At 49.4% G+C, this 19,695-nt stretch overlaps 2 protein-coding genes across 12 annotated transcripts in view; one reads left to right on the plus strand and one right to left on the minus strand.

Annotated features, from left to right (window-relative positions):
• Nucleotides 1-9,045, minus strand: SYNGR4 (synaptogyrin 4). 10 transcript variants are annotated; one of them, XM_077131281.1, is made up of 6 exons: nucleotides 8,549-8,725; nucleotides 7,811-7,983; nucleotides 2,074-2,311; nucleotides 1,292-1,419; nucleotides 632-771; nucleotides 1-300 (listed from the first exon to the last, which is right to left on the minus strand). In XM_077131281.1, the coding sequence occupies exons 2-6, from the start codon at nucleotides 7,901-7,903 to the stop codon at nucleotides 210-212; spliced, it is 690 nt and encodes a 229-aa protein (XP_076987396.1). In that variant the 5' UTR covers nucleotides 7,904-7,983; nucleotides 8,549-8,725; the 3' UTR covers nucleotides 1-209. The 10 variants fall into 10 exon arrangements, with proteins under 10 accessions (XP_076987396.1, XP_076987392.1, XP_076987390.1 ...); XM_077131277.1 differs by lacking the exons at nucleotides 1,292-1,419; nucleotides 8,549-8,725 and adding an exon at nucleotides 8,732-9,045 and having other exon boundaries at nucleotides 7,811-7,986; XM_077131275.1 differs by lacking the exons at nucleotides 1,292-1,419; nucleotides 8,549-8,725 and adding an exon at nucleotides 8,732-9,044.
• TMEM143 (transmembrane protein 143) overlaps nucleotides 8,848-19,695 on the plus strand; it is a 22,768-nt gene continuing 11,920 nt past the window's right edge. Inside the window, exons 1-3 of one of the 2 annotated variants that reach the window (XM_077131271.1) lie at nucleotides 8,852-9,207; nucleotides 9,570-9,810; nucleotides 11,210-11,314. In XM_077131271.1, the coding sequence (XP_076987386.1) occupies nucleotides 9,592-9,810; nucleotides 11,210-11,314 (324 nt within the window). In that variant the 5' untranslated portion in view covers nucleotides 8,852-9,207; nucleotides 9,570-9,591. Of the gene's footprint in view, nucleotides 9,208-9,569; nucleotides 9,811-11,209; nucleotides 11,315-19,695 lie in introns of both variants that reach the window. The other variant, XM_077131272.1, reaches the window with a different exon arrangement.

A 19,695-nucleotide genomic window follows, 5' to 3' on the forward strand; every position in this document is an offset into this window, starting at 1 on the left:
TTGTTTTCAGAAACCCCTTAGAGGGAGGGTTAGTTCTTTACTGACATGGATGAGGGCGGAACAGGTTTAGTTTTCGGGCATCATAGCAAGGCGGGGAGGCTTTGGGGTGGCCATATAGGGGGACAGGGCAGAGCTGGCATAATTCATGCTGTTAGAACTGGTGGCGGTAGGTTTGACAGGGCTGGTGGCAGAGGGCGGGGAGAGGGTGGTCAGCACCACACCTCCCTCGTCCAGGGAGCGCTTGTAGGGGACTGGAGCATCATTTCGGAGGTCTTGGAACGCAAGATAGGCCTGGAACATCTGTGGGCAGACAAGGGTATCCTGAAGCCTGGCTGGGGCTGTGCAGGGGAAGAGGGGCTGGGATCAGGAGTGGGCCTGGATGCAGAATGCACAAGGGCCCCTGGCCGAGGTGCTGAAGACAGCTTAAATCAAGCTGCCATCCCTGACTGTGGGCTGCACCTGCTCAGAGGAAGGGACGCCTTCTTTCTAATTTGCTCAAAGTCACCCAAGGGGTAAGAAGAGAATACTCCACCCAGGAGAGCTAACTGAGGGTGAGGAATGTTCTGACATCTCCCTCCCCACCCCTGCCCTGCAGAGGAAACCCCAGGAGAGGAGGCATCTGGATCCTCACCCAGACCAGGATAGAGAAGAAAGTGAAGGTGATGGCGGCCTTGGCGCTGCTGCTCCCCAGGAGGAATTCTTTAGGTGGTGAGTGCCGCCACTGGTTGGCAAGGAGGCAGAAACCCACGAACCAGACACCGGCCCAGATGACTGTGGGTCATAGGAGAAGAGAGAGTCAAGGGGAGAGCTTGTTCTGGAAGGGTCTCTGAGGTGCACAAAGGAGGGGAGGGGGTCCCAGCTCTGCTGCTGGCTCTGACCCATTATATGCCCTCTCTGAGCCTTCTGTAAAGCAAACTGCTGGAGTTGACCTGTGTTGTCCAGTAGAGTTGCTAATAGCCACATGTGGTTATTCAAATTTGATAAAAATAAAATAAAATTTCAGTTCCTCAGTTCACACTGGCCACATTTCAAGTGCTCAGCCAGCCACTATGGCTGGTGGCTCCCGTATGGAAGAGGGTGGATACAGAACATTTCCACCATTGCATTAAGTTCCTTTGGAGAGCACTGGAGTCAATTTGCTTTGAGGATCCCCCACAGCCCTGAGACCCTAGGATTGATCCCGTGGGGGGAAAGGGACTAGAGGAGGAGAAGGTGGATTTGAGATCAGCCAGACGGAGGGAAAGGAGTCTGGGGCCTGAGGAAGGGGAACACACATTTATCTGGCGCTTACTGTGTGCCAGGCACTCTCTAGGCTGCAGAGCAGAGTGGTTAGGGGGTGAGACTGCTTTGAAACCTGGATCTGCTGCTCAGCAGCTGTGTGGCCAGTTCCACAGCCTCCTCGAGCCTCAGTGGCCTCCTCTGTAAAACGGGAATATGAAAAAGCCTTGCCTCATGGATGGTTCTAAGGGATAAATGAAATGAGGTGCGGGGAGCCCTGTCCAGGACTTGTTAAACATCAGTATGACTGCCAGTGCCTTGAGCTCATTTCATCCTCAGAAGAACCCTCCAGAGGGTGAGGGAGTCGGGGAATCATCCCCACATTTACTGGAATTTGAGGAGGGTAAGAGATGTGCTCAAGGCCATAGAGTGAAGGAGTGCTGGAGTGAACATGTCAAACCCAGGTCTGGCTGGCTCCCAAGGCCATAGGCTGGGCTATGAACCCCACTTCCTGCCCCCCAGGTGGCTCCTCAAGGAATGTCCCGTGAAGAAGGGAAGTAAATGCAGGGGGAAAGCCTGAAGCAGAATTGGCTTCTAGAATTAGCCTGGAGGCCAGAAGAGGTGATCCTTACATTGAGTCTGAAAGGGTGAGCCATAATCCTCTAGGAGGAAATAGTGGGTGCAGAAGGACAGAGAGAAGAGACAAATGAAGCTTTGGGACACATGCAGGTAGCTGCCGCCTCATTTGAGGGAACACGAGAGGCAAGGCTGGCTGGGTGGTGAAGGACCATGGCTTGGGGACCAGGGAGTGGGAGGCCGGGCCACCTGGGTAAGCTCCATCTCCAGGGGCCTCACCAGCCAGGATGAAGTCCAAGAGCTGGAAGGCCGTCTTGAAGCGGGTGCTGGCAATGCGATCCTCGTGGGCGTCCAGGACAAGGAAGGCCAGGCTGCTCAGGAAGGCCAGGAAGCCAGCGCCCACTGCGAAGCTGCAGGCCACGTTGTTGCTGTTGAGGACGCATTGGAGCTGCGGAGAGTCCGTCTTGTTCTGGTAGCCATCAGTCAGCAAGGAGGAGAAGACGATGAGGGAGAAGACCTGTGGGGTGGGGAGTGGATTTCTGGGGCCGGTGCTGAGCTGCCTTGGGGCCTCTCCCACCCGCTGCCTGCTCATCCTCGGTCTCCATCTGTGAGCAGACCTGCCGGGCACCTGAGGGCCAGCCACTCCCACCCCTCCTGCCCTGTTCCACCCTCAGTGCCTGGTTGCCTGCAAGCCCTGTCTGGCTGTCCTGAGCCTCTTTGCACCCCATCCCCTCTTCTCCACCCTGACTTAGGCCTCGGCTCTGCTCACTGAGCCCTCCCCCCAGCCTCCTCCCTAGCCTTCCCGCCTCCAGGCGGGTCTTTCTGCACCCTGCCCCTCCCCTGGCTTCTCAGCCCAGGACCCCCAGGACTAAGCCCTGGCCTGGCTTGGCCTCTCTGTGCATTACTAATTTCCTCTCTCCTCATTCACCCTGCCTCACCCCATGTTCCCTTTTCCCACATCAAACACAAGTACAAACATGAAAATGCTTAGACAGTGCCTGGGACACATTAAGAGCTCAATAAATGCTTGCCATTATGTTTATTCTCTGCTGGCAAAGCTCTTCCCTCTGCCTGCAGCTGCTCTCTTCTCCCTCCAGGCCTGGCCAATGCCTATTCAGTCCTTTTTTTTTTTTTAAAATTATGAACTATCCCAAATATACAAATAGATTCCAAATATACAGAAAAGTACCGAGAGAAATATAAGAAATGCCCAGGAACTATAAACCAAGCGTGCTGGTTTGAATCTGTGGTATAACCCAAAAAGCCATGTCCCTTAATTCACATTCAATATTGCCAGGTGGGAGCTTTTTGATTATACACGGAGATGTGACCCACCCAGTTGTGGGTGGTAACTTTTGATTAGATGGTTTCCATGGAGCTGTGTCTCTACCCACTCAAGGTGGGGTTGTTTACTGGAGCCCTTTAAGAGGGAACCATTTTGGAAAAAGTTTTAGAGCCATGAGAGCTCATACAACCAGAGACCTTTGGAGATGAACAAGGAGAATACTGCCAGGGGAGCTTCATGAAGCAAGAAGCCAGGAGAGAAAGCTAGCAGAGGTCACCATATTTGCTATGTACCTTTCCAGTTGAGAGAGAAACCCTGAACATCATCGGCCTTCTTGAACCAAGGTGTCTTTCCCTGGATGCCTTAGATTGGACATTTTTATAGACTTGCTTTAATTTGGACATTTTCACAGCCTTAGAACTGTAAACTTACAACTTATTAAATTCCCCTTTTTAAAAGCTGTTCCATTTCTGGTATATCGCATTCCAGCAAGCTTGCAAACTAGAACACATAACCAATGAACATTAATCTTTTGCATCTTTTCCTTGAATTGCTTCCCCCCCCCCCAAGCAAAGAGAGTCCCACTGATAGGGTAGCCCTGTCCCTCTCATCTGTGGACACAGCACATAGTACCCTGTGGCTCAATTGTCGGTGTCTATGTTTGTCTTCTAGGATGTTTATTTAGTAAACCCCACTGAAGTCCTCTACAAATATTTGCCCATTTCATCTCTACAACCATCCTAGGAAGTGGGCGCTGTTAGTCCCCTTTTTTAGATCATGAAACTAAGGCCGGAGAAGGACTGAGGAAGTGCCCAAAGCCAATCACTTGTAAGTGGTAGGGTCTGGATCTGAAAATGTGCTGTCCTGTCTCCTTCTAGACCAGGATCCTGGAGGGCAGGAAGGCCTCTCCAAGCTGGCCGGTGGAAAATTTAACTCCCAGGAATTTTCCTGATGGTGACAGTCCAATGTGGCCAGGTCTAAGCCAGACATGGAAGGAACTGGCATGTGCATGTATGTGGGGAAGGTGAGAGTTGGTCCAGTAAGGCTTTCTGTATGAAGAGTCTTGAAGGGTGAGAAATTATCCAGGAGGAAGTGAGGAGGACCTTTTGGGCATAGGGAAAAGCTTGGACAAAATCAGGGGTGTATGTGGGAACTTGGGTTTGGGAAACTATGAAAATAGAGTAATTCATTCTGGAACATGGGTCCAGACATGGGGCAGCGGGCAGCGAGGGTGGCAGCAGAAGCAGTCAGCCAAATCAAGAAAGGCTAGGGTGTGAGGCCATTGTATGGGGGGCACCAGGGGCCATGGGAGAACCATGTGTGGGGTGGGTGCAGGAGGACCTCTGGGGCTGTGTAGAGGTGGAACGTCAAGACTGGAGGCTGGTGAGCAGGCTGAGGCCTGGGGGCAGAGAGATCAAGGTTTGGGTGGGAAGTGAGGTTGTGAGGCTGGATTCAGAAGGTAATAAGGTGACATCCAGAAGAATGAGGAGTTTTTCAGACATTACAGTCAGGGTGTGCAGAGCTTCTTCAGGCATCAGAGGGAAATTTCATTGAGGAATCTGGAAGTCGCAGGCAGGAGACAGACCACAAGAAGTCATGAACACCAGGCTGAGGGGAGCCACGGAGAGTTAATGTCTTATTTCAATTTAATTTTATGCATGGAAAAGTTTTGAACAGAGGAGGGCCAGGGTCAGGCCTGTTGGGATCGAGAAATCCTCTGGGACCACGTGGCTGATGGATTGGAGGGGACCAGCCAAGCAAAAGGCCAAGAATCAGAGAAGAGGTTGATGGGAAGAGTGAGGCCTGAGTTAAGGCCGAGCCCTGGGGATTCCAGCAAGATGTAGTCCATAAAACTGGACTTGGTGATTGATTAGATGTGGCGATGTTGAGGGGTGGGGAAGACTGAGAGAAAGAGAGTGTTGAAAATTTCTCCCTCATTAGAACTGGAACTCTTCCTGGACAGAAGGCACCTGGGATCTTTCCATCTATCCCCAGCACCCAGCACCAGGCTGGGCTTTGGCAAATGGGAGCTGAGAGAATGAATGACTTTGTCCCTTTCTCCTGTGCTCTTGTCCTGCCCTTCAGAGTAGGGAGAGGGGAGACAAACAAACACCTAAAGTCCTCAGCCTCCTCCATCTGCCTCCACCCTTCTCTGAATAACACCAACTATAAGCTCTCTTTTTGTCAAGCACTTCAGCATTAAGCAAGGGTACTCCCAGCCATCATCTCATCGGAGCCTCCTCGCTGTGGAGCTGAAGAAACCAGTCCAGGGAAGGGGTGTGTCTTGCCCTGCTGGTCAGAGGCAGAGCCAAGTCTAGGATGGGAAAGCACATTGATCATTTTTGAGCCCCTTATCATTTCACCTGTGCTCTGTCCCTGAAGCCCATGCCAGCCCCACGTGGTGGATGATGTCAACTCATTTCTGCCTCACAGATGATAAATTGAAGCCATTAGCGTGGCGTGGAAAGAGTCAGACTTGTCTGACTTTGTCACTCGTCAGTCGTATGGCCTTGGGCAGATATCCACCCCTCCTTGGAGTGCCAGTTTCCCCCTCTGCCTCTGTGCTATGGTAGTGGTGGCATGTGGGGGTAGGGCCTTGGTGCTAGTAGGTGCTCAGGAAAATGGCAGTTCCTATGATTCTCCAAGAGAGGGGAAGCGTCCTTTCAAGGTCAATCGGCAGTGGAGGGCAGGTTGGAATCTGGGCCTCCTGACATTCAGGCCCAGGGGTTGTCCATCCAGTGATCTTGAAAACCTTGGGCTCTAGCTCGAGCCCAGCGACAGAAGACATGGGCGTCATGGGGAATAGGGCGTGACTGGGTCGGAGGGACCCTCTCCCTCTGAAGCCTGAGTCCTCCCTCCCACCCTCTCCCACCCCCTCCTTGTCCAACCTCTTTCCACGCCCTCCCTGGCCTGTCCCCAGGGAGGGAGCAAAGATTCATCAGTTAAGGCACCAGCTGGCAGGCGGCAGCGAGGACAAGAGCACCAGCTGCCCAGAGACTCCCCACCGAGGAGCCAGGCCAGGGGGGGAAGAAGGAGAGGGCTGGAGAGAGGGGAGCATGGAGGCGGCGGGCAAAGTCCGTGACCAAAGCGTCTGGCCTGGCGGGGTGGCCCTTCCCTCCGCCTTCCCCCACACGGTCCACACCAGCTGGGCCTCTTGCTCCCTGGCCCCCCGCCCTTCCTTCGGAGGATCTGCAGATGAGCCAATCCGAGTTTGACTCCCTCACCAGCTGGGTGATGTCCTTGGACAAGTCATTCAACCTCTGTGAGTCTCAGTTTTCCATTGGGTCAAACAGGGTGATGACGCCCACGTTAGAGGGGCACAGAGAGGAGCAGAGGAGATAACACCAGCGACACCCCAGGGCTAGGATGTGGCTGGGATTAGACACAAGTCCACATCACCAAGGGCCTCCCTCCTTGCTCACAAGTAATGATTTGCCCATTATAAAATTGCTACGTATCCAAAGACTACTACTGGCCAGGCCCATGCCAGTCAGTTTGCAGGTATTACCTTGTTTCATTTTCACCACAGTCCTTTCTATGAGGAGGTTATTACAATCCTCTTTCTACAGATGAGGGCTTAGAGGTTCAGAGAAGTTAAGTAACTTGCCCGGGGCCACACAGACATAGGGTGACCATGGGAAGTGATTGAACAAACCAGGGCACTTTTGAGAGTGGAAAGTGATGCTCCTGATAACTATGCCAGGACTGGCCAGGGCCATCCGGGGAATGTCACCCCACCTGGAATAGCATGTGGTCAAGCCCGGATTCTAAGCCAGGCCTGTCTGGTCCCTCTCTGACCACACATTCCAAGAGGGGTAGAGGGGAGATGCCAGGATTAGAAAGCTGGGGGAGGACCAGGGTTCAATCCATAGTCCCCCACCTACCCTCACGACCCTCACCAACTCTTATGATCTGCCTGGACCTCAGTTTCCAACTCTGTCCAAGGAGAGCAAGGGAGACAGCAGAGTCATGGCTTTAACCCCTCATGCACTGGCCAGGAGACAGGTCTGGAGAGGAGCAAAGTTTGGGCTCAGTGAGGATCTGATCCCTATGTCCTGGCCCTGTGGGGCTGTGGTAACGTCTGGGGAAAGGAATGTGCTGGACTCAGAGGCCACTCGGCACACAGCCCACAGTACAGCAGGTGGACCTTACATATGCTTTCCCACTTGTGGCTCGGCCTTCCTAGTCGCCCCAGCCCCTTCTCCTCTCCCCCCAGACTCCCATCCGAGTGCTGGACTATGAATGGTCTCTGGCATCTCACAGAGCCAAGTTCAAATCTCAGCTCCGCCTCTTACCGGGTGATCCCAGCCAGTGCTCTCCTGTAGAACTTTCTGCGGCGATGGAAATGTCGCAGCTCTGCCCTGTCCAACACGAGAGCCACCGGCCACGAGGAGCCTAAGCCCCCGAAGCACAGCAAGGGCGAAGGAGCGATGGCATTTTAAATTTTCACCGACTTAACAGCTCCCTGTGGTCTGTGGCTACCCCGCTGGCCAGAGTAGCCTTATAAAAACGATTTCACGTCTCTGACCCTCAGCTTTCTCATCTCGAACGCAGGGCTCAGAGCACCTCCCCGGAGGGGTTGTTTCTCACGACTGGAGTTAATCGTGCCAGTCAGTGCTTGGTACACGTTGGCTCTGGCTCTGGGCGCTGGCGCTTGGTGTACCCCACGGACGCCCTCCTGTCCCCCGCTCCTCCCTGCACCCTGCCCTGGCTCCCGCAGGAGGGCCTCACCGCCTCCAAGACCCGCGCCATCGTCTTGGGCTTCTTCAGGAACTGCACGGCCTCGCTGTCCGCCAGGTCCTGGAGGCTCTCGGGCACATGCATGGCGGCCGGTCTCCTTCAGGGTCCGCAGGGGGAGAGGCAGGGGCAGTGCCCAGAGGCTCCGGGCCCACCCTGGGCCACGGCTGCTGCGAGGCAAGGCAGAGTGGCGGGGGGTCCGAGTCAGGGCTTGGGGCGAGGGGGCTGCTGTGGGGGAGTTGGGGGTGGGGGCCGTTGGGGTGTCCGATGTGGGAAGGGGTGGGGTGAGGGGGTTACTAGCAGGTCCCATGAGTCAGGGGCGTGGGGTGAGGGGTGGGGGTGAAGGGGCTGCAGGGGACCCCAGAGGTGGGTGAGGGGCCGCTGAGGGGTCAAGGGTGGAGGGTGTGGGGGTCTCAGGCCAGGGTGAAGACGCAGGGAAAGGGCTGAAGATATTTGGGGGCCACGTCCCTAACACAGGGGTTCAGGTCTGTGTTCTCCCTGTGAGGGGAAATGGGTGGGATTTTCCGGGGAGCGGGGGGTGCTGGGCCCTGAGGTCTGAGCTAGAGGAACCCCTTTTCGGTTTCTGGACGACGGAACCCATAATGGAGAAGCCAGGCCTCTCGGGGAATATTTTAGGTTGGGTTTGGTTATTTCCCTAGAATGAGGGCCTCCCCTTAGAATTCAGCTCCATTTTCATAAAAGTGCATTTCCTCAGATTTGTGGGGAACGTACGTGGCCTCAGAACTCCTCAGAATTGGAAGGTCATACCTCCCCGCACAAGGCTACCCTCTAGGAATTGGGGTCTCCCCTTTAAAGATGTGGAATGGAGTGGTGGGGTTTGGGGTGACGCCACCTGTCAAGGGACCACGCCCGCTCTGGAGGCCCGCCCACCCTTCCTCCCCGAAAGGGCGCCACCTCAGCCTTCTTTTCGTTCCGCTATTTCCCGCCTTTTCGCTCCTCCAGAGATGATTGGCTGCGTCCAAGTCCCGCCCCCTCCTTCTCCGCCTTCTCAGGGGCTGACATGAGCGGGGGGGCGTGGCATCAGCGGACGTTGGACTATTCGCCGTTGGCGGGCTGCGCGCGGGAGTCCTGCCCCGCCCCAGCTCTCCCGGGAGTTTCGCGGCTGCTCCGCCCCCTTCCCTTTGAAGCGGCGGACAAGAAGGCACTGCTGCAGAGCATGCGCCACGTCCAAAAGAGGGCAGTAGTAGAGCGAGCCAGAGGAGAAGCGCATGCGCAGTTGAGAAAGGGCGTAAGGGGGAAAGAAAAGGACAGCGCGCAAAGACCAAGGATTTGCGCATGCGTCTAACTGCTGGCTGAAGCCGATCGTCGGGGCCCAGGACTCCTCCGTGCACATGCGCAGGAAGCTCAATAGCAGTCAAGCTTTGGTTAAGGTGAGGGGGAGGGTGGGGGCTTGGATGGCCAGGGGAGGGCGGCCCTGCATCCTCAGTGTAGTCCTTCCGAGCATCTCCTATGATCGTAAGATCCTCCTCGCCACTTAGACCCCGCAGAAACTAACTGTATCCATACCGAGTTTCTGGGCCCGCAAAACGCCCCTGAACCTGTTGACCTTTGACCTCTGCCTGGGACCCAGCCCTACCGTCAGTGTGAGAGGGGATGGGCAAGAGGGCTACCAGGAGGGCAGACGGGAACGTCCTGGTAAGGATAGGGTCGGGCCGTGGAGTAGAGGACGTGGAAATGGAGGGGTGCTTTTCTTCCAGATGACCTTTGGCCTTTGCCCATTCCCCTCACTTAGGCTCCGGGAAAAGGATCTGGTCATGCTGCATGTGGCCCGGGGAGTCTGGGGGTCCGGGGTCCGGGTCTGGCCCCTGTTGCCCGCCCTCCTAGGGCCTCCCCGGGCCCTGTCGTCACTGGCCACCAAGATGGGGGAGTACCGCAAGATGTGGAACCCCACGGAGCCCCGCAACTGGGCCCAGCAGTACCGCGAGCACTTCATCCCGTTCTCCAAGGAGCAACTGCTCCGCCTCCTGATACAGGTACTTCCGGTCCCGGGTCCAAGCGCCTGGAGACTACGGCTCCCAGGAGGCTTCGCGGCCGCACTGCCCTCCATGCCATAGACAGCTGCCCCGGCGCCTTCTGGGAATTGTAGTTTTAGGTTCCCTTATAGTCCGGGTGGGAGCGAGGTGAGTTGGGAGACAGAGGACAAACCTCTGAGATAACGCTGCGGGGTGAGTCCTGGCCTTCGTTTGTTCTGGGGTCTTGGACAACTCCCGGACCATTTTTTTCTGTCTGCAAAATGAGTATACTAATCATCCACATCTTTACTACACGACTACCTAATATTGTACCCAAAAAGTCACAAAGCTGCAATCAAAATCTTACCACAGTGTTTGAGCTCTCACTATATGGAAGGCACTGTAATGAGCATTTTGCATGTATTTTTGAATCATCAGAACCAGCCAGTGAGAGAGATACTGTTGCCATCCCTATTGTACAGATGAGGCAACTGAGGCATGCAGAAAGAAAGTGATTTACCCAAGGCTAAGTTGTGGTCCGTATTTGAACTGAAGCTGCCCGACTCCAGAGCATTGCCTTAAATGTGGCACTCTAGGTGACTCATGCCTCTCAGCCTAGTCCTGGTTCCACTCCAGAGCTTGAACTCTTAACCTTAGTCTTATCGTCCTACCAGTCACTACCAAGCATTATCATTCATTTTCTTAGCAATTATTTACTGAACACTTACTGTATGTACTAAGTCCTATGCAGGATTTTATACACACAATACCCATACGATGTACAAACACATGCTTAAATATATACACACATGTATGGACGTAGAACCTTGTCAAGTTCTCACAGTAGCCCTCTGAGAAGGGTTTCACTATGCTCTCTTGCAGATGAGGACGTTTCCCCAATACATGGAGATAGAAAGCAGAAGGAAGTGGTTCATTAGTTCTGCTCTAGAGTCAGAAAGTCCTGCCTTTGGGATCTCAGTGTTCCTTACATGGGGTCCTCAACAAGTGGTTTCCCTGAGCCTCAGTTTCCCCATCTGAAAAACAGGGTTATGATACCTTGCATCCTCCAGATGCAGATGCCAGCAAATGGTCTCTGGCATGCAGCGACTGTTGTGTAAATGTGAGTGCCAAAATAGGCACTTGAAATCCTAGCACTTTAAGTCATCTGTTTTTCACTCTACTGGACTGCCTCAGTTTCTTGGTCAGTGAAATGGGTTCACCCTCCTCCTAAAACTTAAAGCAAACAAAAACGACAACAACAGCAACAACAACAAGAAAACCCCAGAGCTCTGATTGTATATATAGGCTGCCAGGGAAAGAATTCCTCTCTGTTCCCCTTTCCCCCACCCCCGGCTCTGGGACAGAGGAGTGGGGAAGGAGGAAGAGGCCTACAGAGAAGTCTTGCCTCCTGAGGTAACAGGAATTCCACTCCAGTCCGGCAGAGAAGGCGGCTTTGGAGGAGTTCTCAGCCCGCGTGGACTTCTGCACCTTATACCACTACCACCAGGTCCTGGACCGGCTGCAGGTGAGGATGGGCCCCTCTGGTCCTGTGCTGCTGGTTTACTCAGCCATTCATTCAGCACCTGTTGCTGCGCTGTCCTCAGAGGCTGGCTCTGTGCTCAATAAGCACTGGGGATTCAGCTGTGGGAGAGCAGATGGAGCTGGACCCTCAGGGCACTGACATCTCAGCTGGGAAGACAATCAATCAATAAATATAAAATATGAAGACTGGTAGTGTTGAGTGTAGAGTAATGGGACAGAGTGGGATGAGAAAAGGGCCTGATTTAGACAGATTGGTCAGAGAGGGCCACTCCCTAAGACTTGAGTGAAGTGAGAGGGCAAGCCTGATGGGGGAGGATGTTCCAGGCAGAGGGGATGGCAGGTGCAAAGGCCCTGAGGCAGGACTGTGTTTGGGGTGTTGGAGGAACATGGAGGAGGTGGGAGGAGAGTAAGCAAGGGAGAGGGGTGGGAGGTGAAGGCAGAGAGGAAATGGGCAGATCGTGTGGGACCTGGGGGGCCATGGGGAGGACTTTGCATTGAGTCTAAGTGAGGGGAGTCCTGGGAGGGTTCTGAGCAGAGCTGGGACATGGGCTGATTTAGATGTGAACTGGATCCCTCTGGCCATCTGTGTGGGGAACTGACTGTCAGAGGCAGGTGGAGGCATCAAGACCTCTTCAAGAGTCTATTCTGTTTGTCCAGGGGAGAGATAAGGGAAGCTCAGGCAAGAGTAATAGCTGTGAGCATGGTGGGAAGTTGTTAGATGTTGGCTGTGGCTGGAAGGTAGAGGCATTGGTTGATGCCTTGAATGTGGGGGCTGAGGGCAGTGAGAGAAAGAGAGGCATCTGGGGTTGCCTCCAGAGCTTTGGATTTGAGCCTCAGGGAGATTGGAGTTGCCATTTCCTGAGATGCAGAAGGCAGGGGTGTGGTGTGTTTGGCAGGGTAGAAGGCAGATCTGCAGGGGAGACTGAGCTTATTTGTGCACATGGGAATTTGAGCTGCTTGTTAGACAGCCATGGAAAGAGGTGAGTCCAGTTGGGAGTCTGGAGGCCAGGAAGGGTGTGGACTAAGAGCCTCTCTGGAAGCATCTAGATGGTTCTAAATGAGACCACTGAGGGAATTAGTGTGGACACAGAGGAGAGAGGCCCCAGGAGTGAGCCAGCATGGAGAGGTCAGGAAGAAGAACTGGAACCAGTGATGGGGACAGACAAGGAGTAGCCAGAGAGGTTGGTGGAATTCCAGGAGAGGCTAGTGTCTGGAAGTAGAATTCTCACCTTCCTTCCAAGATTCTACCTGTGTCGGGGTCCGCAAGATCACACTCAGACTCATTCAAAGGACTCGCAGAACTCAAAAAAGTGGTCATCCTCATAGTTACGGTTTATTACACCAAATGGACACAGATTTAAACCAGCAAAGTAACAAGATGCAGAGGGGAGAGTCCAGGCTTCCAGCCTTCCTTCCCTAGGGAAGTCTTGCATACAATTCTGAGCCCTCCCAGCAAGGATGTGTGACAACAGTCATGGAGTATGGCCAACCAGGGAGGCTCACCCAGGCCTGGGGGTCCAGGGTTTTTGTTGGGGGGGTCAGCACATAGGCCTGGAGCATCCAGGCAACTGGCCTCAGTTCCTCTGTCTCCAAACTCTCCAAAGGTCAGTCTGATACTGGGTGGCCCAGGGCCCCCACCCAAAATCACATTGTCTGCCCAGACTCTCTGGTGTGGCCCAAGGTAGACGGAGACACATTTTACCAGGCAGGATGTCCCGGTGGCCTGGGTTGTGGCCTCCTAGGAGTGGGCCAAGGGTGTGGGTACCCAGGCCTGCTGGGGTAACCCTTTCCTGCTGGCTGCCACCGTCCTCTGACAACTCCCCACTTTCCTTTGAATGGAACGACTGTCATGGGGGACAGTCACAGGTCCCCCTTCCCCGCTGCCGAGCACCCACCCTGTGCCAGGCTCAGTGGTGCCTCGGCAGCCCCCAGAGGAGCCATCCTTATCCCCATTTGCAGAGGCAGCAACCACAGCTCCATCGCACAACTGTGGTCCACCAGCCTCTGGGCTCTTAACCCAGGGCCCCTGCTGCCTCTGGAGATAGGGCTTTTCTGTTTTTGTTGTTGTTGTTGTTATTTGTTTGTTTTGTATGCAAACACATTGCATTATTTTTTCGTATGAGTATCCTGTAGTACTATTTGTTGAAGTTTTGTTTGTTTGTTTTCCTTGTTTGGTTTTTGGGAAGTGCATGGGCCGGGAATTGAACCCAGGTCTCCTGCATGGCAGGCGAGAATCCTAGCACTGAACTACCCTTGCATGCTTGTTTTTGTTTTTTTTTATTTTTTATTTTTTATTTTTTATTTTTTTATTAACGGAAAGAAAGAAAAAAAGAAATTAACACAACATGTAGAAATCATACCGTTCTACATATGCACTCAGTAATTCTTAACATCATCACATAGATGCATGATCATCGTTTCTTAGTACATTTGCATCGGTTTAGAGGAACTAGCAACACAACAGAAAAAGATATAAAATGTTAATATAGAGAAAAGAAATAAAAGTAGTAATGATAGTAAAAAACAACAACAAAAAAAACCCTATAGCTCAGATGCAGCTTCATTCAGTGTTTTAACATGATTACTTTACAATTAGGTATTATTGTGCTGTCCATTTTTGAGTTTTTGTATCTAGTCCTGTTGCACAGTCTGTATCCCTTCCGCTCCAATTACCCATTATCTTACCCTGTTTCTAACTCCTGCTGGACTCTGTTACCAATGACATATTTCAAGTTTATTCTCGAATGTCCGTTCACATCAGTGGGACCATACAGTATTTGTCCTTTAGTTTTTGGCTGGACTCACTCAGCATAATATTCTCTAGGTCCATCCATGTTATTACATGCTTCATAAGTTTATCTTGTCTTAAAGCAGCATAATATTCCATCGTATGTATATACCACAGTTTGTTTAGCCATTCTTCTGTTGATGGACATTTTGGCTGTTTCCATCTCTTTGCAATTGTAAATAACGCTGCTATGAACATTGGTGTGCAAATGTCCGTTTGAGTTTTTGCCCTTAATTCCTTTGAGTAGATTCCCAGCAATGGTATTGCTGGGTCGTATGGCAATTCTATATTCAGCTTTTTGAGGAACCGCCAAACTGCCTTCCACAGTGGTTGCACCATTTGACATTCCCACCAACAGTGGATAAGTGTGCCTCTTTCTCCGCATCCTCTCCAGCACTTGTCATTTTCTGTTTTGTTGATAATGGCCATTCTGGCGGGTGTGAGATGATATTTCATTGTGGTTTTGATTTGCATTTCTTTAATGGCCAGGGACATTGAGCATTTCTTCATGTGCCTCTTGGCCATCCGTATTTCCTCTTCTGGTAGGTGTCTGTTCAAGTCTTTTTCCCATTTTGTAATTGGGTTGGCTGTCTTTTTGTTGTTGAGTTGAACAATCTCTTTATATATTCTGGATATTAGACCTTTATCTGATATGTCATTTCCAAATATTATCTCCCATTGTGTAGGCTGTCTTTCTACTTTCTTGATGAAGTTCTTTGATGCACAAAAGTGTTTAATTTTGAGGAGCTCCCATTTATTTATTTCTTTCTTCAGTGCTCTTGCTTTAGGTTTAAGGTCCATAAAACCACCTCCAGTTGTAAGATTCATAAGATATCTCCCTACATTTTCCTCTAACTGTTTTATGGTCTTAGACCTAATGTTTAGATCTTTGATCCATTTTGAGTTAACTTTTGTATAAGGTGTGAGATGCGGGTCTTCTTTCATTCTTTTACATATGGATATCCAGTTCTTTAGGCACCATTTATTGAAGAGACTGTTCTGTCCCAGGTGAGTTGGCTTGACTGCCTTATCAAAGATCAAATGTCCATAGATGAGAGGGTCTATATCTGAGCACTCTATTCGATTCCATTGGTCGATATATCTATCTTTATGCCAATACCATGCTGTTTTGACCACTGTGGCTTCATAATATGCCTTAAAGTCCGGCATCGCGAGACCTCCAGCTTCGTTTTTTTTCCTCAAGATGTTTTTAGCAATTCGGGGCACCCTGCCCTTCCAGATAAATTTGCTTGTTGGTTTTTCTAATTCTGAAAAATAAGTTGTTGGGATTTTGATTGGTATTGCATTGAATCTGTAGATCAGTTTAGGTAGGATTGACATCTTAATTATATTTAGTCTTCCAATCCATGAACACGGTATGCCCTTCCATCTATTTAGGTCTTCTGTGATTTCTTTTAGCAGTTTTTGGTAGTTTTCTTTATATAGGTTTTTTGTCTCTTTGGTTAAATTTATTCCTAGGTATTTTATTCTTTTAGTTGCGATTGTAAATGGGATTCGTTTCTTGATTTCCCCCTCAGCTTGTTCATTACTAGTGTATAGAAAAGCTACAGATTTTTGAATGTTGATCTTGTAGCCTGCTACTTTGCTGTACTCATTTATTAGCTCTAGTAGTTTTGTTGTGGATTTTTCCGGATTTTCGACGTATAGTATCATATCGTCTGCAAACAGTGATAGTTTTACTTCTTCTTTTCCAATTTTGATGCCTTGTATTTCTTTTTCTTGTCTAATTGCTTTGGCTAGAACTTCTAGCACGATGTTGAATAATAGTGGTGATAGTGGACATCCTTGTCTTGTTCCTGATCTTAGAGGGAAAGTTTTCAATTTTTCCCCATTGAGGATGATATTAGCTGTGGGTTTTTCATATATTCCCTCTATCATCTTAAGGAAGTTCCCTTGTATTCCTATCTTTTGAAGTGTTTTCAACAGGAAAGGATGTTGAATCTTGTCAAATGCCTTCTCTGCATCAATTGAGATGATCATGTGATTTTTCTGCTTTGATTTGTTGATGTGGTGCATTACATTAATTGATTTTCTTATGTTAAACCATCCTTGCATACCTGGGATGAATCCTACTTGGTCATGATGTATAATTCTTTTAATGTGTTGTTGGATACGATTTGCTAGAATTTTATTGAGGATTTTTGCATCTATATTCATTAGAGAGATTGGTCTGTAGTTTTCTTTTTTTGTAATATCTTTGCCTGGTTTTGGTATGAGGGTGATGTTGGCTTCATAGAATGAATTAGGTAGTTTTCCCTCCACTTCGATTATTTTGAAGAGTTTGAGGAGGGTTGGTACTAATTCCTTCTGGAATGTTTGATAGAATTCACATGTGAAGCCGTCTGGTCCTGGACTTTTCTTTTTAGGGAGCTTTTGAATGACTAATTCAATCTCTTTACTTGTGATTGGTTTGTTGAGGTCATCTATTTCTTCTTGAGTCAAAGTTAGTTGTTCATGTCTTTCCAGGAACCCATCCATTTCATCTAAATTGTTGTATTTATTAGCGTAAAGTTGTTCATAGTATCCTGTTATTACCTCCTTTATTTCTGTGAGGTCAGTAGTTATGTCTCCTCTTCCATTTCTGATCTTATTTATTTGCATCCTCTCTCTTCTTCTTTTTGTCAATCTTGCTAAGGGCCCATCAATCTTATTGATTTTCTCATAGAACCAACTTCTGGTCTTATTGATTTTCTCTATTGTTTTCATGTTTTCAATTTCATTTATTTCTGCTTTAATCTTTGTTATTTCTTTCCTTTTGCTTGCTTTGGGATTAGTTTGCTGTTCTTTCTCCAGTTCTTCCAAGTGGACAGTTAATTCCTGCATTTTTGCCTTTTCTTCTTTTCTGATAAAGGCATTTAGGGCAATAAATTTCCCTCTTAGTACTGCCTTTGCTGCGTCCCATAAGTTTTGATATGTTGTGTTTTCATTTTCATTCGCCTCTAGGTATTTACTAATTTCTCTTGCAATTTCTTCTTTGACCCACTTGTTGTTTAAGAGTGTGTTGTTGAGCCTCCATGTATTTGTGAATTTTCTGGCACTCTGCCTATTATTGATTTCCAACTTCATTCCTTTATGATCCAAGAAAGTGTTGTGTATGATTTCAATCTTTTTAAATTTGTTAAGACTTGCTTTGTGACCCAGCATATGGTCTATCTTTGAGAATGATCCATGAGCACTTGAAAAAAAGGTGTATCTTGCTGTTGTGGGATGTAATGTCCTATAGATGTCTGTTAAGTCTAGCTCATTTATAGTAATATTCAGATTCTCTATTTCTTTATTGATCCTCTGTCTAGATGTTCTGTCCATTGATGAGAGTGGTGAATTGAAGTCTCCAACTATTATGGTATATGTGTCTATTTCCCTTTTCAGTGTTTGCAGTGTATTCCTCACGTATTTTGGGGCATTCTGGTTCGGTGCATAAATATTTATGATTGTTATGTCTTCTTGTTTAATTGTTCCTTTTATTAGTATATAGTGTCCTTCTTTGTCTCTTTTAACTGTTTTCCATTTGAAGTCTAATTGTTGGATATTAGTATAGCCACTCCTGCTCTTTTCTGGGTGTTATTTGCATGAAATATCTTTTCCCAACCTCTCACTTTCAACCTATATTTATCTTTGGGTCTAAGATGTGTTTCCTGTAGACAGCATATAGAAGGATCCTGTTTTTTAATCCATTCTGCCAGTCTATGTCTTTTGATTGGGGAATTCAGTCCATTAACATTTAGAGTTATTACTGTTTGGATAATATTTTCCTCTACCATTTTGTCTTTTGTATTATATATATCATATCTGACTTTCCTTCTTTCTACACTCTTCTCTATATCTCTCTCTTCTTTTTGTATCTGACTCTAGTGCTCCCTTTAGTATTTCTTGCAGAGCTGGTCTCTTGGTCACAAATTCTCTCAGTGACTTTTTGTCTGAGAATGTTTTAATTTCTCCCTCATTTTTGAAGGACAATTTTGCTGGATATAGAAGTCTTGGTTGGCAGTTTTTCTCTTTTAGTAACTTAAATATATCATCCCACTGTCTTCTAGCTTCCATGGTTTCTGCTGAGAAATCTACACATAGTCTTATTGGGTTTCCCTTATATGTGATGGATTGCTTCTCTCTCACTGCTTTCAAGATTCTCTCTTTCTCTTTGACCTCTGACATTCTAACTAATAAGTGTCTTGGAGAATGCCTATTTGGGTCTAATCTCTTTGGGGTGCGCTGCACTTCTTGGATCTGTAATTTTAGGTCTTTCATAAGAGTTGGGAAATTTTCAGTGATAATTTCTTCCATTAGTTTTTCTCCTCCTTTTCCCTTCTCTTCTCCTTCTGGGACACCCACAACACGTATATTTTTGAGCTTCATATTGTCCTTGAGTTCCCTGATACCCTGTTCGAATTTTTCCATTCTTTTCCGGATAGTTTCTGTTTCTTTTTGGAATTCAGATGTTGTATCCTCCAAATCACTAATTCTATCTTCTTTCTCTTTAAATCTATCATTGTAGGTATCCATTGTTTTTTCCATCTTTTCTACTTTATCCTTCACTTCCATAAGCTCTGTGATTTGTTTTTTCAGTTTTTCTATTTCTTCTTTATGTTCAGCCCATGTCTTCTTCATGTCCTCCCTCAATTTATCGATTTCGTTTTTGAAGAGGTTTTCCATTTCTGTTCGTATATTCAACATTAGTTGTTTCAGCTCCTGTATCTCATTTGAACTATTGGTTTGTTCCTTTGACTGGGCCATATTTTCAATTTTCTGAGCGTGATCCGTTATCTTCTGCTGGCGTCTGGGCATTTAGTCAGATTTCCCTGAGTGTTGGACCCCACAGGTTGTAAGATTTTTCTGTGAAATCTCTGGGTTCTGTTTTTCTTATCCTGCCCAGTAGGTGGCGCTTGTGGCACACGTTTGTCTACGGGATCCACCAGTAAAAGTTGCTGTGGGTCCTTTAACTCTGGAAAACTCTCGCCGTAGGGGAGGTTTGGCAGCCGAAGCGTCTTGGAAGAGTGCCAGCCGGCCCGGGGGTCCGAACGTGGGGAGGGTCGCTGGCCGCCGCAGCACGTGAGAGCGCCCGACCAAATTTCCTAGTCGGCCCGGGGCGCCAAGCGTGGCGGAAGGGCGCCAGCTGTCGCAGCCCGGGAGAGTGCACTGTTCCCAGGCGGACCGGGGAGTCACATGTTTGGAAGGGCCCCCCTTGTCACCGTTCTCCGCAGTCTGGGGATTTCTGACCCAACTCTTTCAGTTGGTCCGGGGGGCCTCGCATGGTGGGGACATCAGCCGCCACGGCCTGAGGGGACCGCCTGCCCAATTCTGCCAGCTGGCCTGGGAAGGAGGAAGGGAGGGACTCCGGCCGCTTGCCGTCCCGCCCAGGAAAGCCTGCGTCCCTCAGTGTTCTCACCGGAGCTGGTTCTCCCAGACAGTCAGCCGTTCCAGGATGGGGTACGCTGTCCCTTTGATCTCCGTCGTGGCTCCGGGAGCAGCTCTGTATTGTCTCCACTCCCCCAGAAGCTGTTCTGGAGGAGGAAAGGTGAGGGCGGCAAGGCTGTCAAGGCTGGTGGCGGAGGAGCCGG

This window comes from Tamandua tetradactyla, chromosome 16, assembly GCF_023851605.1.
Source record: "Tamandua tetradactyla isolate mTamTet1 chromosome 16, mTamTet1.pri, whole genome shotgun sequence".
NCBI classification, from domain to species: domain Eukaryota; kingdom Metazoa; phylum Chordata; class Mammalia; order Pilosa; family Myrmecophagidae; genus Tamandua; species Tamandua tetradactyla.

What these genes read in the sequence shown, in the direction of transcription:
- SYNGR4 (XM_077131277.1), bottom strand. Translation starts at nt 7,903, where the DNA reads ATGCATGTGCCCGAGAGCCTCCAGGACCTGGCGGACAGCGAGGCCGTG. An exon ending in TGGCGCGGGTCTTGGAGGCG is followed by an intron (nt 2,312 to 7,810) that starts GTGAGGCCCTCC and finishes CCCACCCCACAG; the next exon opens with GTCTTCTCCCTCATCGTCTT. An exon ending in TCTTCTCTATCCTGGTCTGG is followed by an intron (nt 301 to 631) that starts GTGAGGATCCAG and finishes GTCTGCCCACAG; the next exon opens with ATGTTCCAGGCCTATCTTGC.